At 44.7% G+C, this 25182-nt stretch overlaps 1 protein-coding gene across 4 annotated transcripts; it reads left to right on the top strand.

Annotated features, from left to right (window-relative positions):
- The first annotated feature begins 1804 nt into the window (after positions 1 to 1804).
- On the top strand, positions 1805 to 24437 carry LOC147602829 (ubiquitin-conjugating enzyme E2 28-like). Of its 4 annotated transcripts, none has more exons than XM_086797021.1 (5): positions 1805 to 1995; positions 3274 to 3391; positions 5748 to 5875; positions 23796 to 23900; positions 24074 to 24437. In XM_086797021.1, exons 2-5 carry the CDS (start codon positions 3298 to 3300, stop codon positions 24215 to 24217), a joined length of 471 nt encoding a protein of 156 aa, XP_086653147.1. In that variant the 5' UTR covers positions 1805 to 1995; positions 3274 to 3297; the 3' UTR covers positions 24218 to 24437. The 4 variants fall into 4 exon arrangements, with proteins under 4 accessions (XP_086653147.1, XP_086653149.1, XP_086653148.1 ...); XM_086797022.1 differs by having other exon boundaries at positions 1867 to 1995; positions 3277 to 3391; XM_086797023.1 differs by lacking the exon at positions 3274 to 3391 and having other exon boundaries at positions 1826 to 1995.
- The last annotated feature ends 745 nt before the right edge of the window (positions 24438 to 25182 follow it).

The following is a 25182-nucleotide window of genomic DNA, read 5'->3' as shown; positions in this document are numbered from 1 at the left end:
ATGCTGCTCTTCACATGCCCTAATGAGGAGAAAATTTATGTCTTCAAGGCTGAATTATATGTGTCATTTGAGATGACAAGTTTGGGCTCATATTTTTGAGTATCCAGTTTATAAAGCATGTCAAATATTGTGATGTTGTAGTCAAAGGTCAAAGTACATACAAAGGCTGCTTACAAGATTTGGTCTTAAAGATAGTAAGCCTATTGCTACATCAGTAGAGACAGGTACAGGCAAAGTCTCCAGGATGCGAGTGAACCATTTGATGCATCACTTTATTAGCAGGCTCTTAGGAATGCAGTCAAAGAACATATAAAGGCTGCTTACATGGTTTGGTCTTAAAGACTATAAGCCTATCACTATACCAGTAGAGACAGGTGCTAGGCTAAGGCTCTCGGATGCAGGCGAACCATTTGATGCATCACTTTATCAATATGTTCTTGGGAATGACTCATCTATATATGTAATACGAGGACATACATTCATTTTGGGGTCTCCCAAATTGAGCAAGTTTATGCACAATCCCATAAGTATACATTGGCAGGCTGTCGACTGTATGCATTGGCAGGCTGTCGACTAAGTATTCAGATACTTATAGGGTACTCAGTCTCTTGGGTTATTCTATGCTAAGGGGGTGATATTCAACTGCATGCTTTCAGTGATTTCGATTGGGCTAGATGTTATTCTATGCTAAGGGGGTGATATTCAATTCTACATACTTTCAGTGATTCCGATTGGGCTGGATATTATGACTCACGAGTCACTAGCAACTTTTACTTTCATCACCTTGGTGATTCATGTATATCATGGCTCAGTAAGAAGTAGTGGCCACTTCGAGCTATGAAACTGAGCACATGGCAGCTTTTATAACGTGAATGTAGTGTGTGTATGTTTGAGACACCTTTTGGTGGATCTTGGTGTTGTGGACAACAATCCCCCACCTCTATCTTCACTGACAGCTAGAGTTGTGAGGAACCCAGTGTTTCATGCTCACACAAAGCACATTGAGGTGCATTATCATTATGTTAGGGAGAGGTCCATTATAGGAGAGATAAGCCTAGCTTATGTCTCTAGACATGGTAATGTGGTAGATATATTCATAAAGGCTCTCTCATGAAAGAAGTTTAAAGATTTTCACAATGCTTTGGGCTTATTGTTGCCATTTGGGGATCAATCACCCACCACAGGATCCCAGTACATGTTCACACCATTATTACATGGAGAATTTGTAGCCATTTATATGGTTGTGAAGTGTGGACATAGGCTAATAATGGACCGAGGTACTTTTTTCTCTCTTTAGGAGGTTTTTTTCCCTGAGCGTATGTATGTAAGCGACCTTATCATGCCACTTCACTTGTACTTCATTCATTTTTATCAATCTACTTTGAGTGTTGTGCTTCCATCTATCTCTCCTTGCATGTTTAGGAGGTTTTTCTCCCTAAGCGTATTTTTGAGTGTGTGTAAGTGACCTTATCATATCACTTCACTCGTACTTCACTCATTCTTATCAATCTACTTTGAGTGTTATGCTTCCATCTATCTCTCCTTGCTTGTTTGCTGCATCAACGTGTGTGTTGCTACATTGATCTCCAATACAACACCTAGGTAGAATTTCTGTTCAACATGAATGCAAGTAAGCTCCCCTTGCTCTTAAATGATATCACATTATCTTTTTCTCTCAAACATGTCTATGTCTCTCTTTCTTTGTCTCCACCTTGTTTATTTCTCTACGCGTGTCTCTTTGTGGATGGGGGTTAGGACCGTGGGCTCATATGAAAGGAACTGCGGGCCAAGTATGAAATGAAATGGGGCGTTTGACTCACTATTCGAGGTCCTAAAAGCTGACTTGTTTGGTTTGCTTGTCCTGCTGCAACTACTCGAGGAGCTGAGCCATAGCTCTTTCAAACTCGGGAGGGTCTCTGCCAAACATGGCGTCCAAGAGGATATTGAAGGAGCTCAAGGATCTTCAGAAGGACCCCCCAACATCGTGCAGCGCAGGTAGGCGGCCTGTCTCCGTCCTGTTTACTCTTTGCAAACGGAAGAATTCCATCTCGTATGGGCTACAGTGCCTTATGGGGTCACAGGCAAACCAAAAAAATCCCCACATAAGGCAATACAAAACGCTTATAACAATGAATTGCCCAGAAGGCTGCTGATCAGTAGGCGATAGATCTCCTCACGCTACTCAATTCGCGCTTTAAAGTTCAAGACTCTACCAACTAACCATGGGCTTTATGTGAATTACCCAACGTTCTGTATTGGGCTTTTGAGGCTTCTTAAGTTCAGTGGCAAGAGTTGCCCTTAATTTGGTATTAAGTTATGATGATGGCTTTTCATGAAACTTTTCTTCGTTGAGCATACAAAGCCTATATCTAAATTGTGCTGTTGGTCTTGTGGATTGCCCAGCACTGATTACCTCTTTGGAGTAATAACTGGGTCAGCCTGTGCAGTAGTTGCTCCTTGTCAAACGCTCAGCCTCAGGCTTTGTCCTCAAAACAACATTTTGAGGGGTTATTACTGGTTATATAACAAGCCTCATGTTCTTGCAAAGAATATTTCATGTCATAAAAAGAATCATTATAAGTATCACATGCATCTGTCCTCAGATGCACGTGTGAGAACATGTACAGGGTAGTCGAAGAGAGTCATGCATTAGCACACCTTTTGTGAGCCCCCACAAAGGGACATGGTTGACTGAGTGACTGAGGAGTAGTTAGGGTTTGCATACACTGAATAGTAAATGATGAGATACGTGGAGGCACATGGCCATGTGAAGATGGACAAGCTGGGAACTCTAGAAGACACATTGCCGGAACTGGATGCTTTAATGTGGAATACATGTGACGCTTAAGAACAAGATTTTTGGAGTGATCTAGAAAACAGGATCAGAAGCAAGAAAGGAAAGACTAGAAGAATAAAGAATGCCAAAGAAGACCAGAAGACAAAAATATTTCATCCAACATAGGTCAGAAATGCAAAAAACACAGGTGTCCCAAGTGTCAATCAAATATTCCACATTTGAAGGGACTTTTGGAGGGCTGTGGAAGAGACCTGGGGTGCCTTGGACCCATTTTTTGGAACCCAAAGTGTCCAGGGTAAAGGATGAGGGGTGCATACCCCTAAGGAGAGGTCGAAAATGGTATTTTTACTCAGTTTTACCCATGACCAATAGGGCGACTGGCCAACAACTAGACAAGTGGTAATTTGTTCTATAAAAAGTTAGTCTAGCTCCCCACTTCATCGTATCTTATTCTTGCCTCTTTTGTTTATGAGCAGCAGAGAGCACAGAGCAGCTGATGGATGGAAATTATTAGCATTCTGGGGCAGATATGGAACCGGATGAAAGTAGCCCGCTGGAACCAAAACGGAAGTAGACGGATAGCGATGGACGGAGGTAGCAGAATGAAACTAGATGGAAGGAGAGGAATTTTTTGTTAAGTTTCTAATTTGGTAATTGTGAGAGCACAAGTAAACATTCAGTTATTGTATTTTGAGTTCTATATCAGTAGAGCAAATAATCCTCCGGGGGTGTGTCATGGCCAATGGGACGAAGTGCAATGTTTCATACATAGGACTGCTTTTATGTTTACATTTTTCATTGTTTATGTTCTAATAAGTAAATTGCTTTTGCAAGATTGGTGTCGGAGCCAAGGCTAGACAACAGATTTTTAGCTCTAAATTTTCTCCTACGGGAAGAAATTTTGCTTGTTGTTTGTTAACATGCATGGAGGAGTTGTGTTTCGGCAAGAGTACTGACATTGATAGCAAGAATATCATCCACGACCAGACTTCTTGTCATGAGGGGAAATAGACCTCGAATTGAGAGGGTAAGGGGAATAACATGCTCTCCCTAGGGCTGTTGCTTATAGTCTAGCCCATCACAACAGGTAGTTGCCCCATCCGAGGGTTGGAAGGTTCAAGGAATGCTTTGGAAGATGACGCAACTCATGAATAAGCGACAGGAGGAAGACCGTTGAGAGTGAAGAGCCTGTGAGGAACGATAATGCTGAGCCGAGGCCGATCGGGAAGGATGGGAAGCTTCGTACCTGTAGTATTAGGATGAGCTTGAAGCCAAAGACCGGGAAGCCCAGGAAGATAGAGAAGCTGCTGAATGGAACAAATGTGAAGCTGAGTGGTGGGCATGGCAACATCACAAGGGAGAAGAGACTCACTAGGCGTGAGAAGTGGAACTGTTCAGTCAACGAGAGAAGAAAGAAGGCGATCGCAAGTGGCAAGAAGAGGTACGACATCTTGATTGTGCCATTGAAGCCTTGGTACACAAGTTGGCTTCTCTGGAAGTAAGGGGATACATGTTCCATAACTCTTGACGTAAGGTTGCTTACCACACGTTTTCAGGCAAGGCCTCCCAGAGAGGTGATTGGTTGGCTCAGTTAGTTAGAAGCTGACTACAAAGTGGTCAAGGTTGTAGAAACATCAAAGATGCTTAACGCCACACCTTGAGCTATATGTTCGTCACTTGGTGGAAACAGTAGAGCACACCAATATCCTAAGAGAGGTAGACTAATCTAAAAGGATTTGGCAGAACAGGTCAAAAGGAGGTATTTTTGACCTGACAGCATCCAGGGGGGTTGCGGAATGAGTTTTTTAGGATCACCTTATTAGAGAGAGAGAGTTTTTTAGGATCATCTTGTTAGAGAAAGAGGGAGTTACTTGTGAAACCTTCATTTCTGGGTTGGTCCATTACATTTCATTAGCTGCACCTTTGGCTGTAGCGAAGGACTACAAGCCCCTAGCCTTCTAGACTCTAGTATGTCGAGAAAAACCAGTCTTCTTCCTCTAGAATCTCCCGGTAGCTTCAGAATAATGAACCTTAGCCTAGTAAGGAGGACAAAAGAGAACTGACTAGACTTTTATCCCCAGAAGAAGTTGAAGTCCATTGGAGGGAAAATCAGTGTTTTAGTTGTCATGAAGTCAGGCATGCAAAGAGGGACCGGCTTGAACTCCAAGTCAAATTAAGGACTGCTAGTTCCATAGGGGTACCCAATCGTTTAGTTCTGTAGGAGGTGGCTCTAGTGACAAAAGTTGAACTTCGAATGAAGGAGACTCTACAGTGCTTTGGCCAAGTGAAAGGGTGTCTCACATGTGGAAGCTCGTTTACTATATTTTGTGAGAGAGGAGCCTTGTGAAGAGGTTTATAACCCTATTGAGACTTAGGTTATAACTAGAAGCTTTGAGGCCTATAGCATGCTGATGCAACTAAACTTTAAAGTCTCAATTTAGAGTTGGTTTAAAATCTGAGATGAGTAATGCACTGTAGCCCTTCTTGATGCATTTCCCCTTCACAGAAGAAGTGGGCAAAATTTATACTTCTTAATTTCTATCAAACTTATTTATAGCCAAAGGAAAGAGAGAAAAGAGCTAAAAGATGTTGAAGCCCCCCATGCTTGGTAAGCCTTAGTTTGATGATGTGGCATGAAGAGCCAAAAGGTAATTTCTACTAGTTCCCTAACTTATTAACATGTAATGGGTGGCATGCTCAAGTCCTGTCAGGTACTTGAAATAAGGGGTGAAGCAGCATTGATGATTGCAAGTTATTTGACATTTCCACTGTGAGAACATTGTAGTCTTCACGATAAAATTTGGAGCATTCGGTCAAATCCCAGCCCGCCCTTCTCTTTTTTGGATCTCTCCAAGCTTCTCAAACCTTGCCAAGTAGAGATGTTGATGCAAAAGTTATGTTGCTTCAAATTGCCTTTTTTGGCTTATTGATATACTAGCTTCTTTTGCAGGGCCTGTTGCGGAGGACATGTTCCATTGGCAAGCCACTATTATGGGCCCATCTGATAGTCCTTATACAGGAGGGGTGTTCTTGGTCAACATTCACTTTCCTCCGGATTACCCTTTTAAGCCCCCAAAAGTAAGTTAAAGTAATAGATTGTCTTTTTTTACTTAACACTTTTTAAAATTGCCCACAACCTCCTCTAGTGTGATCTTTTTGTTAAAATTGGAGGTTTTCAGCTTTTTGATCTGCATATTGTCTTACATCATTTATTTCTTTGTGATTTAAGATGTAGATCTACCTCGTTTGTTGACCCCATTGTAGCATTGTTCTATCTGATTCTACTATACACCTCCAAGGCAGCCACTATATGACAACCATTACCATCCACGATTTTGAAGTGAGGTGCTTGATTGTCATCGTATGAAATCTTTTCAATGCAGAGGAATCAGCCTTGAGATTTGGGTCCATATCTCTCAATTGTGAGTGCTCAGCTCACGTAGGGAGAGAATCGCCCATTACATCTCCACTGGGACTCCCAAGTCTTGTAGTCTCCTCATCAGTTGGGCTTGTGGGACTGTATCGAATGCCTTGTGGATCTACAAAGCAGCAATAGATCCTCTTCCTGTGAGCTCTCCCATCCTTAATGATCGCCCTCAATGTGAAAATATGATCTAATGTGGAATACCCTTTCCTGAATCCTGCCTGCCCTGGTGCTCTAAGTCGCTGTGCCTCCCCCCATCTACTCAGCTCATGTTCCAAAATAGATCCATAAAGCTTGGTGAGTGTGTGACCAATCATGATCTGTTAAACACATGGACTAGTATGGGTGCCAAAATGTCCGTGGCCTGGTAAAAGTGCTCAGCTACCAGACCATCATGATCCTGTACATTCTGCAACCTGTCGATGGCATCTCTCACCCATGCTTAGACTGAAAAGGGATGATTGTGAGGGGCGAGCTCTTGGGGGTGGGGTATGGGCCGGCTGCGCTTTTACTGGCCGACTGCCTGTTCGCAGTTGTGGACAATCTCCAGCAGCCAGTCGGCTGTCTTTTGCCTGGCTGACCAGCATAGGTGGGTGGTATAAATACATTATACTACCCATGGTCCCCCACCTCGTAGTACTGGATCTTGTGTATAGAACAGAGTTTATAGAGCTTCTCTCTCCCTCTCTCGTCTGCGTTTTGTTCTGTACAGCAGTTCTCTTATATTTCCGCTGCGCATTTTGAGAGTGCCAAGTGTATAGCTCACATATGGATCGGTTTTCTAACCTTGTAGCACCATTGACAGATTTGCTCAAGGGAATGAAGGCTAGAAGACAGAAAGTTTCAGTCACAGGTAAGGCTTTAGAGGCATTCATTGCTCTGCAAAAGGCGGCTTCCAAAGCACCATTGATGCCAGTAATCTCGTCATAGGAGCAGTTTTGCAACAAGAAGACAGACGAGTGGTGTATCACTGTAGAAAGTTAAATGATGCAGAAAAAAATTATTTTGTCTATGACAAAGAGTTGCTCGGGGTTATCACAGCCTTGAAACAGTGGAAACCTTTTCTTTATGGAAGGAAATTTACTATGAAGACAGACCACCAAGCCTTGAAGTGGTCGCAAACTATGCCAAGTGCCCAGTGGAGCGATAGACAGCATCGGTGGAGTTAGTTGTTCCAACAGTTTGTCGGAATGATTGAGTATGTATGGAGTAAGCACAACCTTGTAGCAGCCGCTCTGAGTCCCAAAGGTAGTATTCAGATAGTAAAGGAGTCCACTGTGTTGGAGATACAAGGAAAAGATTTAGACAGTATGAAGACACAGTATATAGATTGTCCAGAATTTGGAACACCTTACAGTATGTCCCTTTATTGAGAATCGAGTCATTATACCATTCAGGACGGTTGGCTCTTTTACAAGGGTCGACTCTGTGTTCTCAGGGAGAAAAGACTAGCACTCTTCCATGATGCCCATGACTCACTTGTTGGTGGTCATCAGGGGATCAAGAATACCTTGGAGAAGTTAGAAAGATCGTTTTATTGGCCGAAAAAACGCAAGGATGTGTACAACTATGTTTCCGCATGTTCCATATGTCAAAAAGTGAAAGTACCTTATACTAAATAGGCAGGGTTGCTTCAGTCATTGCCCATTCTTGAGGTTCTGTTTTACGACATTTCGATGGATTTTGTTGGACCACTTCCCACATCTATTGGATCTCGGAATACTCAGTGTATGACGATAGTTGATAGATTTAGTAAGTTTTGTATGCTTATACCATGCAAGCAGATAGCCACAACAGAAGATACAGCCCGGGTTTTTCATAGCCCGCCTTTTTCTCCAACATTGGTATCCAGTTTGTGGTTTGCCACGGACCATTACTTCAGGTCGGGATCCAAAGTTTATGTCTCACTTTTGGTGAGCTTTGTTCGACAACTTTGGTACCAAATTGCAATTGTCCAGTGCATTCCATCCCTAGACCGATGGCCAAACCTAGATATACAATCGGTTTGCTTTCGATGTTCTTAAAGCGTACTGCCATGATCAGCAGTCGAAGTGGGAGCTTCATCTCCCATTGGTACAGGGGATTCTCAATGACACACTCATCCAGTGTTGGCAGAACTCTGTATGAGGCAGCCTTTGGTCGAAGATTTTCATCCCTTCTCATGAGGATGATCTCTCCTTCTTTGGAAGCCAACAAGATGATAGAAACCTTTTCAGCCGTCATTGAGTCTGTCAAAGAGCGTCTTACCAAAGCTTAGGAGACTTACACCAGACAAACAAACAAGTCGCGGAGATACGTTAATTTCAAAGAAGGTGAATGGGTATATTTGAGGATCATGAAGCAAAGACTCAAGCAAGTCGGCAAGCACTGTCCAAAGTTGTCATTTAGAAGTTTTGGTCCTTTTCCCATCATCTAGAACATAAGCGATGTCGCCATGCAACGCAGATTGCCAGATAGTTGGACAATGCGCAATGTCTTCCACGTCTCTTGGTTAAAGCCTTATATTGGACCTTCATTGCAGAATGTTCTAGAAGAGCAGCAGCTAGAAACGGTCGATGAAGCAGAGGTGATAGAGCGCGAACAAATCCTTCTACATCGTTGGACGACGTCCTCACCATTTTTATACCAAGTTCAAAGATCGAGAGACCCATGAAGCTTTGGCTAGATGAAGAATTTTTCCTCATGTATCCACAGTTATTGGTGGACTATCTCGAAGCTATGAACTTGCCGCCAAGCTAAGCAGGAGGAAATGTCTTGTGCACCTATGCATTGTGGTACACGGTGACTGGCTCATCAACAATGCAAGAATCATGTATAGAAGTAGTACCTTTTTAGGATATTTTGTCGTATGCCGTGACCCTTTTGTGAGCCCCAGTCCGGGACATGTTAGGCACAAGCTACGTAGGTCAGTCTCCCAGCCATAGAGGTCAGTGTCAGGTCAGTCCTCTTAACCCAGTGTGAGAATTCATCAAGTGTCCACCATATAGGTGCATGTAGATGTCAGCCATAGTAGTAGGATGCATTGTAAGCATTCAGTTGCACTCCATGTAGAAAGGGGCCAGCCCAAAAAATGGGCAAGCCTTGCAAGGGGCACTCAAGAGTCAACACCCCTAGCACCATATAAGACCTGTCAGCAGCCCTTGTGGGCTTGGGCAGTAGTCGGCCAGGCCAGACTGTGGTCGGCTAGGTTCTGCAGCAACCCGACCGGCCCAAAACAGCCCGACCAGCATTAAATGCTATTTAATGCAAGTTGTGGGCTTATTCTGCAGGCCGACAGCATTCTAAGGCAGCCGACCAGCACCTTGTAGCCATATGAAAAGGCAAGACCTGTTCAGTCCCAAAAATCAGTAGATAAAATCAGAGATTATCAAGCAAAGTCAGTCAAGCATGTGCGCATAGGCTCCAACCTTTGCATACCTAAAGCCACTCTTGTGCTTTCAGCCCAAGGCAAAGAAACTCGGTCTCTTCAGGAGTATTCAGCACACCAACCCTCAGTCTCGGGGCGGTGTATTCTCTCGAAGATAGCTTCACAATTGCCTATAGCTTATGCACAGTTCTACCCAGCGTTTGGTTGCTTTGTCCTTGCGTTTGGCAGTCAATTAGTTAGTTTGTCCGCTCAGTCTTGTGGACACAGTTCAACTTATATACAGCTCTCCAGAAGAAGAAATAAAGCAAATACTCCTGCTTGCAAGAGGGCCCCTTCAGTGGGTAATTTGGGACCCCATCTGGTGTTGCCTGCCCATTGCATTGCCCTCAGTGTTGTCGCACGTGCCTAGCTGTGTTGGCTTTTGCTGTTTGCGCTACCCGCATACTGAGTTGTGCGCCCTCTTTGCTGTCTCGCTGCGCGCGTGCCCTCCGCCTCCCTCTGTGTTGTTGCGCATGCCTAGCTGCGTTGGTCGTTGCAATTTGCGCCTGCCCAATTGCGCTGCATTCGCCCTCCTTGTTGTCCGCGTGTCCTCCAGGTCCCTTATCCCACCCACCCTTGCCTAGGCTCCCAAGGCAGCAACTAGGGGAAATAGCTAGGATGAACCTACATGAGTTGGAGGTATGCATGGAGACTGTGGAGGACAACACCAAGAAGGCGTTGGGCGAGCAGAAGGAGGTGCTGGACAGGGTCTTGAACCAACATGAAAAACAAATGGAGGGCCTTTGCAAGGAGATACAGGGTAAGGTCTCTACAAGGAGATACATGGCACGAATAACAAGATTGAATAATTGGCAACAAAGGTGAACCACCAAGAGGAGGAGACTAGATGCAAAAACAAGCAATGCCAGAGGTTGCCCCAGTGATAGGGGAATTTTGGGTAGAAATGGAAGCCCTAAAGGTTATGGTCAAGGACCATATAGCAGAGGAAGGGGAATTGGATATTCAGGAGGGTCTAAGGATGGACTTGGAAGGCTGCGAGTGATAAATTGTGGGAAGAAGTGTTGACCACCGAGAAAGATTGGGTGGAGGTGGTGAAGAAAGAAGCACAAACCTCCACGGAGCATCATCCATGTGACTCTCGAGGAGGAGAAACGCAGGAAGGATAGGGCCCTCCATGTGCGAGTGTGGGGGTTGTTTTGCTAGATGATAGGAGTGGATGGGATTGCCTCCCCTCCTTTGCAGATACATGGAAGGCAAGCAAGGATATGACATGAGAGCGGCCCCTCATCATCAAATTCCCTGATGCCACTAGCAGACCGGCTTTCTTAGACAGACGGGTTGCCCTCAAGGACACGGGTGTACATGGGGATGATCTCACCCCAGCACAGGTGGCACACCGGCGTGAGGCGATGGTGACAGTTTATGAGGCCCGTAGAGCGGGCAAGTGGGCTATCTATAGAGATGGTAGGTTCATTATCATTGAGCGCCATCCCAAATAGGGACGTAGGGCCTATGAGACCAAACACATGAGGTCAGTCAGCTTTCCGAGGTGAGACCCCCCCCGCACACGAGGAGTATGTAGCTCAGGAGGGGTAGCTGTCCTTTTTAGATCCCATCTCCGATAGATTCTTAGCATTGTCTGGAAGGACGAGGATGCACGGTACCTCTCGATGCTGCTAAAGCTTAGAAGTGATAGAGTCATCCGCATTGTTGTGTGTTATTTTGCACCGCGCCACTCCCCTTATGCCACACAACATTCCCAATCACCGTACTTACCATTATATGGGGAGATTATGGAGTTCTCATAACTAGGGGAAGTCCTCCCGCTCGGGGACTTCAACGCCAGGATGGGGAGTCAACATGTCCCGCTACTCGAGCTAGACGACCCTATCAGATTGGACATCACTGACATGGGGCTGCAAAGATCATCACAGGACCGTGAGGAGGTCACGGTGTACGGGAGATATTTCTTAGAGTTGGGAGCTGCACATGGTCTTGCTATCTGTAACGGGATGTCTCCATGGCCCTCTTCGGACGCCCTCAGCTCCTGCCCTCACTTAGGAGGTACTAGCACCATGGCTATTGTAAGGGATCTTCGGCTTTGGCACACTTGCTCCCTGACTTGTCCATCCTGCCACCCCCCTTTGAAGCTGACCATGCCTACCTCTCTTTCACTCTTAGCACCGGTCCCTCCGCCACCACCCCCCATCTCACATTACACCTAGGTCCATTTTGATTACGAGCTTGACCTTGTTTACTCCAACCACATCTACCGCCAACTCTAGGATGTGGAACCTACTGTGCCCCGACCCGCCCTCACATCACAACTACTCCGCACATCTGCCACCACTTCTTTCATCTGCATGCGGCGGTCTACCGCCAAGCCACATTGCAGTTCCATGCCCTAGAATTGTTGGTAATGATGACGAATGCTGAGCCACACGCTCCCGTCTTAAGCATAAGATACGGATTGGGCAAATCACGAAGCGCCAAGCGCAACAGAATTCTCACCCAACGCAAGAAACTGGAGTTCTATGCTTGGAAAGAGGGATTTAGACCGATTTTTTTTAGGGCCAAATTGCAAAGAGGCCTGAAGGAAACTCTGAGAATATCGCCCCGTCCCGCCCCGCCCGCCCCACACCTATCACCTGCCTAGACACATGGCACTCCTATGCATGCTCCCTCTATTATATCCCCCATCAGCCACCTCTACCCCTACCATGAGATCCCTGTCCCACCACCTCCACCTTTACAAAGGGCATGGTCCTCAAGGCCATTCGTAGACTACATAATGGGCGAGCTGAAACGGCCTTCATAAGGACTGTGGCATGGATACTTAGCTTATCTTCAAGAAGACAACAATTTCATCCATAAAACCTTGAGAAAATCTGAAAATAAAGAGTAGAGAGAGAAGACACCACACTAGGGGTCGTAATAGCCTTGGGTCGATCCATAAAGTGACCTTGGGTTTGACCTCTCTGGTAGATACTCCCATCCCTTGCACCTCTGGAGTCGCCCTCAGGCAGGAGTTTCCCATCATGATTCTCTTCCTGTCAAGATCAACAAGCACCCGTTATATGTCAGAAGACACAAACATGTGCACACATGCTCATCCTTGGGTTTAACATGGCGTCCCAAGCCTTAGCACACATACACAAATATGCTCACAAGCATAAATCAAATAAACAAATGAATGCACAACCAATTCCTTGGTTTTGACACCAATTTCTTGGTTTTAACACCAGTTCCTACTAGAGTCCAACTACCCATGTCAATGCCTGACTATGGTAGACTAGCAGTATTCATATCCATGTACTCATTTATGATTTCCTTCACTGATAAATAGTGCCTCACCAGGGATAAAGAAGAATCTGTTGTCCATTTTTTCTTTAGCACAGTGTGGTATGCAAGTCAACTTTGATGATGACAAATGCATGGTCAGAGACAAAGCTAATGCCTTGACCTTGATGCTTACTGGTACATTATGTCATGGACTCTATCAGTTGGATGCATTTCAGCGAGTGGATCAGTCTGCTTATAATGCATTCACTCTTACTCCAGCTATGGTTGATGCGGAGTTATGGCATGCTCGCATGGGGCATGTAAATTTTGGTAGTCTTATGCTTATGCAGCGACATAACATGTTGACAGACCTACCTCTTATGGAGAAGCCTCCAGATCACATATGTGAAGGATGTATTTTGGGAAAAATGCATCGGTTTTCCTTTCCACGTGATCAGGCTCTACGAGCATCTGCAAAGTTGCAGCTTATACTCAGTGATCTTTGTGGTCCCATGCAGACGAAGTCATTAGGAGGTTGCTTCTATTTTGCTACATTTATTGATGACTTCTCTCTATATGCTGGGTCTATCCGTTGACACAGAAATCACAAGTATATGATGCATTTTTGGCCTTTGTAGCACTTGCTGAAACAGAGTCAGGATGCAAGGTTAAGACTCTCTGTTGTGACCGAGGGGGGGAATATATGTCACACATCTTGAATTCCTTTCTTGAGAGTAGAGGTATCAAACATCAGTATACTACTCCTTACACTCCACAGCAGAATGGGGTTGCAGAAAGGAAGAATCGGTCACTCATGGAGATGGCCAGATGTATGTTAAAGGCAAAGAAGCTACTACATATCTTTTGGGTTGTTGGGGTAAAGGCATAATGCCCACCCTTATAGTGTGTACAAGCCCATAAGTTATAGTACATAGTACACTTAGTACTTTTAATGTACTAAGTGCACTATGTCTACTAGTGCAATATACATGTGTGATAGGGGAGTCACACACTCACACTTGGTGAGTTGACTTATCCCCACAACTCTCTCTCTCTCTCTCCCCTGCTTCTCTCTGTGTATGTCTCCCACATGAATACTCTAACCTAATCTCTTCTCCCATTCAACTGGTATCAGAGCTCCATTCAGTGCAAGCAGATTCGTCCCTGGTCCTTTGTTGTCTTCAGAGTCTCCAGCCAATCCAGAAGCTTCAACTCGTTGAAGAAAGCACGGTGACCAGCATCTGTCCAGTGGCGCTAGAGGGAGGTTTGCCTAGCCAATCAGGTGCATACCCAGGCATTCAGGCGCATACCCAGGCGGGTGCCCGTCAACAGCACATTCAACTGGGCGTGAGCGAAAACACCTAGTAGCGCTACAGATTTTGGACCAACGCCTCGTTTGCTGCAAGCACTGACGCGTGGCTGTGAAGAGTGCGTCAAGGGGCTTTTGTTGAAGGTTCGCCCCCTTCCTGGTGCGCCACCCGAGCCGTCGACTGCAGGCGTGTTAAACGCTGGGCGTCCATACTCAGCGAGCGAATACGTCTATAAGTCAACGGGGCGTCCATCGAATACTAGGCCAAGCGCAAAGTTATCGCCGTCAACCATCAATTGCTGCTGGGCGTAGAGGAGTCGTGTAACGTTGGCTCTGGTTGGCTCGCTTCTTCAGCCAACACGTTGTGTATCGGCCATCGCTGCCTGCTGAGGCAGCCTACACGTCACCGCTGCCTGGTGGAGTGAGAGAGGCCGCCTACACGCTGCCCTCCAATACTGGATGCAGCCCAGAAGCTAAGCGTAGGCAGCCAGCAGCGTGGGTGTGCAGCACAGCAGGCGCATCTCCATCAACACAAGCAGCATCAGACGTGCCCCCCCTTTCTCCTGCAACAACTGAAATTCAGCCTGCAGATCAGAGAAATTCAAAAAAATTAAGAGGTATTTGCCTTCAATTTTGGGAATTTCTTATAAATTCAATCAATTGAGCAGGTACAGGTGCCGAATTGCTCAATTTCTGAGCAAAATTGGCAAAATTGGGTGACATTGGTCACAATCAGGATCAATTTGCAGGAAATTGGATGTCAAAATTTGGGGCTTTTGATGTAATTGTGCAATTAAGCAGTCATACATGCTGTATAATGTGAGAAATCGCACATTTGGGCAAAATTGCAGCAAATTGCAGTGCAAATCAAGGGGCTTTTGTGCCGATTTGGTTGATTTGCATGCAGGCAATTGCATTTGATGCTGTGGATAATGTGTTGATGCCTTACAAGCACTCAATGTGCCTGTAAATCAAGGGGCTTTCATGTATTGGATGTATATGTGGCCAGGGGGAAGCATCGCGAAGACTCTGGATGCCTTCATGTGCGTCAATGTACCATGTATGATCAGCAATTGATCTTAAATCAAGGGGCTTTTCAAGATTTTATGCTTGTTAAGCTTGGCAAAGCAGCAGGCAAGACTTTTATGCCTTGAATCCTCAGAAATCAGCTTGCAGTCAAGGGGCTTTTGCCCAATTTCTGTTCGGGACTGTTGTATGCAGTGTTCGGGACTGTAAAAGTCTGATTTTCACTCATTTGGACAGCCAGGAGAGCATTTATTGCTACTGTACCTGCTGGTACAGATTTGGCACAGCTTTGTGCAAGTTTTGGCATGGCTGTACACTGATTTGAGTGAGAAAAAGGTTCAATTTTAGCTGCTGTACTTGCCGGTACAGGTTTGCTACATCATTGGTGAGCACTTGGTACTGCTGTACAGTACTTTGGAAGGGCAACAGAGAACATTTAAGGTGCTGTCCAAAATCTGCAGCAACCAGATTTTGGTGATTTCATCACAAACAGTGGGAGAAAAGTTGCATTCTTGCTTCCGCAGTGGGAGATAAAGCTTGGGAGAACAACTGTGAGCACTTTGTGTGCTTTTGGTGCAGTGTTTGCACATTTTGTAGGGAGTCAGGCATTGACAGGTTGCATATTGCTATGGCAACCACAGGTGAGAGCTCTTCATTGCTTCATATCAAGAAGCTTGAAGGCTCGCATAATTATGATATTTGGCAAACCCAGTGCTACAATGTGTTGCTCCAGAAAAAGCAGCACAAGCCTATCAAAGAAGGGTGTAATGCCCGCTTCTCTTACTGCTGAAGAGTGGGAAGATATGGATGAGCTGGCAAGATCTACTATCATGTTGTCTGTGTCAGACTCATTACTTTTCAGCATTCGTGAAGAGAAGACAGCTTGGGGAATGTGGCAGAGATTGCAGGACTTGTATGCCCAACAAAGTGCCTCAAGCAAAGTGTATTGGTTGAAGAAACTCATAGGTCTTCAGATGAAGGAAGGGGCGTCTATGACAGCCCATCTAAATGAGTTAATGGTATTGTCAGCCAGGTCATTAATTAAAAGTTGGCAATGGACGATGAGTTCAAAGCCACTTTTCTGTTATGCACTTTGCGAGAGAGTTGGGACACATTCAGGACAGCCACTAGCAATTCGCATGCTATGCTGTCATATGCAGATGTTGAGGGTGCTCTTCTTCAAGAAGAGATGAACAAGAAAAACAACTCTGTTGGAAAGTCCAATGCAATGAATGCACGTGGGAGATCCCAACAAAGGGGAAAAAGCCAAGAACGGGGAAGGAGCAAGTCTCGCTCCAAAAAGGATTTGGAATGCCATTATTGTGGCAAGAAGGGACACATCAAAAAGCAATGCTACAAATGGAAAAATGATCAAAAGGAAAAGGGAAAAGGCAAAGACAAAGAGAAAGATGAAGCCAAAGATGTAAAGCCAAAGGGCAAAAGTGGAGTCAAGATTGAAGAAATCAATGTGTCACATGCAGGTGGCAGTGAGGATGAGGTCCTATTTACGTCTTCACTTGATGCCCATTCACTTCTTACAGGTGGTCATGGTATGCACTCATGGATCATTGATTCAGGTGCCTCCTTTCATGTCACAGGTTGCAGAGACTTGTTTGTCAGGTATACTGCTGGCAATGAAGGAGTAGTTTATTTGGGTGATAACCATGCATGCAAAATTCTTGGCAGAGGTGATGTGAGGCTTGTGTTTTCAGATGGCTCACAGCTTATGCTCCATGATGTCAGGCATGTGCCTGAGATCAAGAAGAATCTGCTTTCTACGGGACAGCTTGATGATGCTGATTATGTTACCACATTTGGTCGTGGAAAGTGGAAGATTTGTAAGGGCTCACTGGTTGTTGCCAGAGGCTCTAAGGTGGACACTCTTTATTTCATGCATGCAGGTGTTTGTCACCATGCTAATGTAAATGCAACCGAGCTGCCGGAAATCTCTATGTGGCATAGCCGGTTGGGACACATATGAGTGTCAAAGGAATGGAGCAATTGTCTCGTTTGGGTTACTTGCCTTCTCTAAAGTTTTCAAGTTTTCAGTTTTGTGAGCATTGTATATATGGTAGGCAACTACAGTGCCTCCACAAGAAAGCTCTTGGATAGAAAGATGCTTAGTTAGAGCTTGTGCATACAGATGTATGTGAGATGCCTCAGCTTTCTTTGGGAGGGGCAAAATACTTTGTGTCTTTTATTGATGATGCCACACGCAAGGTGTGGGTCTATCCTCTTCGTTTGAAGAGTGATACATTCTCAGTGTTTCAGAAGTTTGTTGCTCATGTTGAGAATCAAACTGGCAAAACACTGAAGGCTTTGCGTTCCGACAATGGTGGAGAGTATATGTCCAAACAGTTTCAGGACTTTTGTGATGCTAAAGGCATCAAGAGGGAGCTCTCTACTCCTTATGATCCTCCACAAAACGGGACAGCAGAGAGGATGAACAGGACCATTCAGGAGAAGGTCCGTTCTATGTTGTCACATGCTGCGTTACCTCATGGTTTTTGGGCTGAAGCTGTTATGACAGCCGTTCACCTTATAAACAGGTCACCTAACACGAGGCTTGGTGGGAAAGTGCCAGAGGAAGTATGGACAGGGAAGCCTCCGTCATACAAGCACTTGAGAGTGTTTGGTTGCGTTGCGTACGTGCACATACGTAGGGAAATGCGCACCAAACTTGATCCTAAGTCTCACAAATGCATATTCCTAGGATATGGTGACAGAGGTGAAATGGGGTATAGACTTTGGGATCCCGTGAATAGAAAGATTATACGCAGCAATGATGTCATTTTTGATGAAACATGCATGTATAAGGAGCCTGCAAGGCAACAGGAGCCTGGCAGAGTCATCTTTGATGATGATGGACATCATGGACAACAACAAAGGGCTATAAATCAGCCATTACAGCAGGAAAACCAGCCCTTAAATGGTGCTGAAAATGGTCCAAATGGACAGCCAGAGATGGCAGAAGATATCCCTATGGATATACCACAGTTAGAGGAGATACCGGGCATGATTTTTCAGCCTTATGGCATGGAACAGGAGCCACCAATGGGTGATATGCAGGCTGGACAGCAACCTGCAAATGATGGTCATTGGGTACGGAGGTCCACTAGACCCTCCAGAGCCCCTGACAGGTTTGTTCCAGGGGTTGACTACTTGATGCTCACTGACTGTGGGGAGCCCTCATGTTACAAGGAGGCTTTACAGAGGGCAGACAAAGCTCTTTGGGAGCGTGCCATGAAGTCAGAGATGGATTCTCTGCACAAAAATGGAACATGGAAGTTGGTGCATTTGCCTGGAGGCAAGAAGGTTTTGCCATGCAAGTGGGTTTACAGGCTCAAAGTTGCACCAGATGCAAAGCCAAGATACAAAGCCAGGTTAGTGGCTAAGGGCTTCAAGCAGGAATATGGTGTGGACTTTGATGAGATCTTCTCTCCAGTGGTCAAAATGACCACACTTAGAGCTGTGTTAGCTTTGGTTGCACATGATGATCTGGACTTGATTTAGATGGATGTGAAGACTGCTTTTCTTCACGGTGATCTCCATGAGGAGATATATATGCAGCAGCCAGAGGGTTATGCAGTAAGTGGAAAGGAGAAGCTTGTATGCAAACTGAAAAAGAGTCTTTATGGGCTTAAACAGGCACCAAGAGAATGGTATCATAAATTTGATACATTCATGAAATCCCAGAAATTCAGGAGAAGTGACATAGACCACTGCTTATACACCAAGAAAGCTTTGGATGGCAGTCTATTGATCCTCATCTTGTATGTTGATGATATGTTGATTGCCGGGAAATCTCGTAAGGAGATGGATACCTTGAAGCAGAGGCTGCATCAAACCTTTGATATGAAGGATTTGGGTGATGCAAATCACATCTTGGGTATGCGGATACTTCGGGACAGAAATCAGCATGTGTTGTATTTGTCTCAGAAGGAATACATTGGCAAAGTTTTGCAGAGGTTCAATATGGATGGGGGGAAGAAGACTAGTACTCCTTTGCCTCCATATGTGAAACTCAGTGCTATGGACAGCCCACAGTCAAATAGTGGCAGGGCTGATATGGCCAAGATTCCGTATGCTTCAGCTTGTGGCAGTCTCATGTATGCCATGGTTGCTACTAGGCCAGACATTGCATTTGCAGTGGGAGTGGTTTCTAGATACATGGCCAACTTGGCAAGAAGCATTGGGAAGCAGTGAAAGGTGTCATGAGATACCTGAAGGGCACACAGGATATGTGCATTTGCTTTGGCAAACAGGATGCATTAGTGCATGGTTACACGGATTCGGATTATGCCGGTCATCCAGATAACCGGAAGTCTACTACCGGTTATGTGTTTACATTCACAGGAGGTGCTGTGTCATGGATATCCAGGATGCAGAAGTGCACTGCCTTATCTACTACAGAGGCCGAGTATATTGCAGCCACAGAGGCTTGCAAGGAGGCATTATGGCTATCTCGGTTAGTGGTTGATTTGGGCTATACAGGGGATATTCCATTGTTGCATTGTGACAGTCAGAGTGCCATCCAGTTGGCAAAGAACCTTGTCTTTCATGCAAAGACGAAGCATGTGGATGTGAAGTATCACTTCATCAGAGAGGTGATAGAGAACAAGCAAATTCAGCGTGTAAAGATTCATACGGATGACAACCCGGCTGATCTGTTGACAAAGAGTTTGCCTCCGGAGCGGTTTGCTCATTGCAGACACTTGATGGGCATTGGATGAGGCCAGTTTCAGCCTTGATATGGCCTTGTATATTATCATGTACATGCTGATTTTTCTTTTCCTTTACTTAAGGGCACTTTGCCAATGGGAGAAGAAGAATAGAGATTCATGGGTGGAAGTGCTTGTCATATTTTGAATCGATGTCCCACAAAGGCATTGATTTCCATTACTCCTTTTGAGGCTTGGCATGGCCGCAAGCCTTCGGTATCACATTTTCGTACTTTTGGGTGTCTTGCATATGCACACATACCCAAAGAGTTGAGGAGGAAGTTGGATGATAAAGCCACAAAATGTATTTTTGTTGGGTATAGCCGTGAGAGCAAGGGCTATCGGTTATATGACCCACTGTCCAAGAAGATATTTACTAGTCGGGATGTGATTTTTGATGAAAAATCAGAAATATCCATGGCTGGTTATGATGCAAATCAGGCTGAAAATGATGTGTTTGAAGGTCTACTACCTATGGAGTTTCATTCCACAGTTGGTGATCCAACCCATGAGGGTGCAGGACAGCCAGCCAATCATGAAGGTGGTGCAGAAATTCAGCAGGAGATTGAGCCAGAAGTTGAGCCAAATATGGGGCAACAGGCTCCACAGGTTAGACATATACCTAGATGGTATTTGAGGACATTACAGGACAGCCATCTAGAGACTCCTCTTGCTGGTCGTACTCGTAGGGAGACACGGACCAATGAGCATGCACACATCATGGATTTAAATATGGTTATGGCAGCCAGTTTACAGGATGATGATGAGCCTGATTCATTTGTGGATGCACTAGACAATGTGCATTGGAACAAAGCCATGCAGGATGAACTTGATTCTATTAAAAGGAATCAAACATGGGATTTGGTTGATCTGCCCAAAGGCAAGAAAGCCATTGGTACTAAGTGGGTCTTTAAGTTGAAAAGACATGCAGATGGATCCATTGACAGGTACAAAGCCCGTCTAGTTGCAAAGGGCTATGCACAGAAGAAGGGCATTGATTATGAGGAGACATTTGCTCCTACATCCCGTATGTCGACACTTAGGAGTGTCATTGCATTGGCTGCACATCGTGGTTGGGTTGTTCATCAGTTGGACATCAAGTTTGCTTTCCTACATGGGGACCTCGAGGAGGAAGTTTATGTACAACAGCCCATAGGTTTTGCAGAACATGGTCATGAAGGGAAAGTATGCAGGCTGAAAAAGGCCTTGTATGGTTTGAAACAAGCTCCACGAGCTTGGTTCCTGCTCACTCAAGGTTTTGTGAACAGTCCATCAGAAGCCACTTTGTATGTAAAGAAAGAAGAGAAAGATCTGCTGGTCATCAGTCTTTATGTAGATGATCTTTTGCTCATGGGATCAAATGATGACAAAATTGCAGCTTTTAAAGAGATACTGCAACAGACATTTGACATGTCTGATTTGGGGCTCGTACACTACTATTTGGGCATACAGTTTGTGCAGGATAATAGAGGCATTGGGTTGTTGCAATCTCGGTATGTTGCTAAACTTCTGGAGAAGTTTAAATTTCAGGATTGCAAGCCTATGAGCACTCCTATGGAGCCTGGGATGAAACTGTCACTACAGGATGACAGTATTTTATTTGATGCCACTATATATGCTCAGGCTGTTGGGTGCCTTATGTGTACTACACAGCCAGATATTCAGTATGCCGTATCTCAGTTGAGCAGATTCATGCACAGCCCGCGATTGTCACATTGGCAAGCTGTGAAGCGTGTATTTCGGTATTTGCAGGGTACCTTGTCTCTTGGATTGCTTTATCCTGAGGGGGGTGACATGCAGTTATATGCTTACAGCGATTCAGATTGGGCTGGTGATTTTGATACCAGACATTCCACTAGTGGAAATTGTTTCTTTCTTAGCTCTTCATGTATTTCTTGGCTAAGCAAGAAACAGACCACAGTGGCCACTTCGTCTTGTGAGGCAGAGTACAGAGCAGCCTACACTACTACCGTTGAGTGTGTCTGGCTGCGTCGTCTCATGACTGATATGGATATTTTAGTGGAGGAGCCTACACCTATCTATACTGATAGTCAGAGTGCCATTGCCGTGGCCAGGAATCCTGTGTTTCATGCTCGCACGAAACACATTGAGATTCACTATCACTTTGCTCGGGAGAGACTCCAAGTAGGTGATATCATTCTGATTTACTGCCCTACAGATCAGAATGTGGCAGACATCTTCACCAAGGCATTACCACGTCCGAAATTCGAAGCATTCCGCACTGCTTTGAATTTGTTTCCTTTTGGTGGATGATGTACAGTGATCACATATCACTCCAGAGGGGTTTGTTGGGTTTTATGCTGTGTATGCACCCAGAGGAGTGCTAGTGATCATCAGTAGGTTACTGGGGCACTTTTTACTTCAGTTAGTGGAGGTTTTTTCCCCCAGTTTTAGCTTAGTTTCACTTATAATGGTTTATAAGTGATTTGGTCCACCTGGCACACTTTATGGCCGGACCATGTGAACACACCTTTTAGGTCACAATCCTTCTCGGAGCTCTTCCCGATTCTGTGTTCCTTGCCTTGGGCTTTGTATCCGTGTACTTTCCTGTACCTTGGACTTGTACACCATCATATGGGATTGAATCAGTGTTTAGCTTTACTGAGCCTGATGCTCTGATACCAATGTAACACGCGGAAGCTCGGGGGGTCTTCTTTCAGCCCTAAACACCACTGGAAACATGCTGATGCAAAAACGCAGACAGAAGGAAGAGTAGAGAGAGAGATATGGCTGGAAAGTCAGTATATTTCATACAGTACAAAAAGGTACTTTTCTACAGCCCTAGGCTGCCTCATACAAAAGGTGATAAACACCAAAATCTAGTCCTACTCTAAGGACCCTAAGGACCCATCCCATAAAGGAATGAATGAATAGAACAATGAGCAAACTTGCTATTTATATGCCTCTTGTACTTCCTTGTGCTCCAAATCCTAGCTTTAATGGTCTTTTTCTTGGCTGCCCCTTCTGGATTAGCTCTGAGAATGTCCATGGCATTTTCATGCACATGACACCTAAACTACTGCTTTGTATTATGTACAAGAAGTAATACAACTGAAATTCGAGTACAAGATGTGGCTGAGAATAAAGACGTCAAATATTAGCCTTGTGAGTAGTTCACTCCCGGCTAGCACTTCGCCTACAAAGAAACGCTCTGTGAAGTACAACACTGAGGAAAGGAGATGAATATGACGATTTGGCTACCCATGTATATATATGCACCAATGCTCCTAGTCAGCCAGTAATACTGCTATCCGCCACTTGTACTTGACTGCCAGATACTTAGCTCTGCTCTTCGTGAATTGGTGCACAACCCTAGCAAGGAGTGGTCCCAGAGAGGCCCTATGGTTGCGTGGACACTAGAGACCTTCAAAGTGTGCTTTTGCTAATCTAAGTGCAGGGTATTCAAGAACACTACGCAGCAGGAGTGTTTGTGACACACCTGCGAGTATGCAGGGCACAGCCGGACATAAGATAGCAACCAGTCAGATGGCACAGAGGACATGTGGCACTACCACGTGGCATTGATGATGTGGCAGTGATGACATGGTAGTCCCATATCATGTTGGTCCCATCCAGTCCAAGGTGTGGTTAGGGAGACCTTGCTAAAGGGCATGACCAAGTAGGAAGCTCTGAATGATTCACTATCCTCAATATCATGAATGAACCTCAAATACCATATTTACAGTATAGGGTCCTCGTTTGATTTTTACTAAAAGCTGCCCTTAATTATTTATTAGGGCTGTCTTTTGGTTAACCTAGTGACTAGTCTCAGTAATATAGCGAGCACACGTTAAAGTCATTAGTGGGCATAACAGGTTTTAATGCCAGTAGGACTCGTGTATTGGCAGGTGGCATTTCGTACCAAGGTTTTCCATCCAAACATAAACAGCAATGGAAGCATCTGCTTGGACATTTTGAAAGAGCAATGGAGTCCTGCTTTGACCATCTCAAAGGTAGAATCTTACCCACTTCATATCTACTTAAAGTCAGCAGTTTGCTTTTACCAACGGGCATGCATGTGATTGTTCTTCAAGGTGATGTGCTGTATTACCTCAAATTGAAGTCTCGTTATTGATCAATTCTGTTTGGAGGTGCATCTGATTTGTCTGGTATTGTATTTCTACAGGTTCTTCTCTCCATTTGCTCTCTGCTTACTGATCCGAACCCCGATGATCCACTTGTTCCTGAAATAGCCCATATGTACAAGACTGACAGAGGCAAGTATGAGGCCACTGCAAGAAGCTGGACCCAGAAATATGCCATGGCTTAAGCAATCCACATAGGTGGATGGCCTGCTGACTTTTGCTGGAAAGTGCTGCTTTCCTTTGGTTCAAGTACACTTTAATCGGGGTCAGTTTGTATTATGGTAATAGGAAAGCACTCTTGTCACTTCACTTAATCATCATCATAATTAAAGTTCTGCTCACTGTTTTCTCGACAATCACCATCTGCAAGCTCTTGCTAATAAATAATTTCAACTTTTCTATTCATACTCGTATCTCCAGAGAGCAACTTTACAGAAGGCAGCATATAAGTGATTTCTAGAATAGTCAACACACAATCGTCTGTGTGTGTGTGTGTGTCTGTCTCATATAATTTGCTTCTGTGAGCCGAGTTTTTCCAATTAGTGCTGCATTGGTTGCTCTCACTCAGGCCTATGGAGCATCCTGGCAAAAGCACGTGTGGATTTTTAACCCCATATTTGGAGTTATAAATTTTCTTCATGAATGAGATGGCAAGTGGCATCATTTTTGGTCTTGCCAAGTAGAACTATGAGCGATGCGCAGCAGTTGATTGTGGGTAAAGAATTTTGAAGTTATGTATAACTAGAAATTATTTCACTGTCTCCATCATATGAATGTTAATAATCAGTTGTAGTCTAGCACTTTTTAATTTTCTTCTGTAGACGCACAAGCAGATGTATCTTACACTTTAAAAATCACATTGCAGCAAAAATAAATGGAGACTCTCAGCCAAGGGTCGTTGTGTTGACAAATACATAAGAGTTGTAAGAGGCATGAATGTTGATTGTGTAAACTCATCTTTTGCTGTTCACTATTCAAAAATGAAAATTTCTGAACTACTATAGAATATACGAAAGTAAACTAATCGATAGTGGTCGCGCGGACCAAGAATGTGAAAATGCCAAATGGCCCGATTAGTACGTGTTTTTAGGGGCAGGGTTGGGTCGCGCTACATCCCTTTCTATGGGCCAAGTCAGCAAGGCCAAATCTT

Source organism: Cibotium barometz, chromosome 65 (genome assembly GCF_041138505.1).
Source record: "Cibotium barometz isolate CiBa-2024 chromosome 65, ASM4113850v1, whole genome shotgun sequence".
Classification (NCBI taxonomy): domain Eukaryota; kingdom Viridiplantae; phylum Streptophyta; class Polypodiopsida; order Cyatheales; family Cibotiaceae; genus Cibotium; species Cibotium barometz.
The sequence above is the reverse complement of the archived record's forward strand: the minus strand, read 5'-3'. Positions and strand labels throughout refer to the sequence as shown.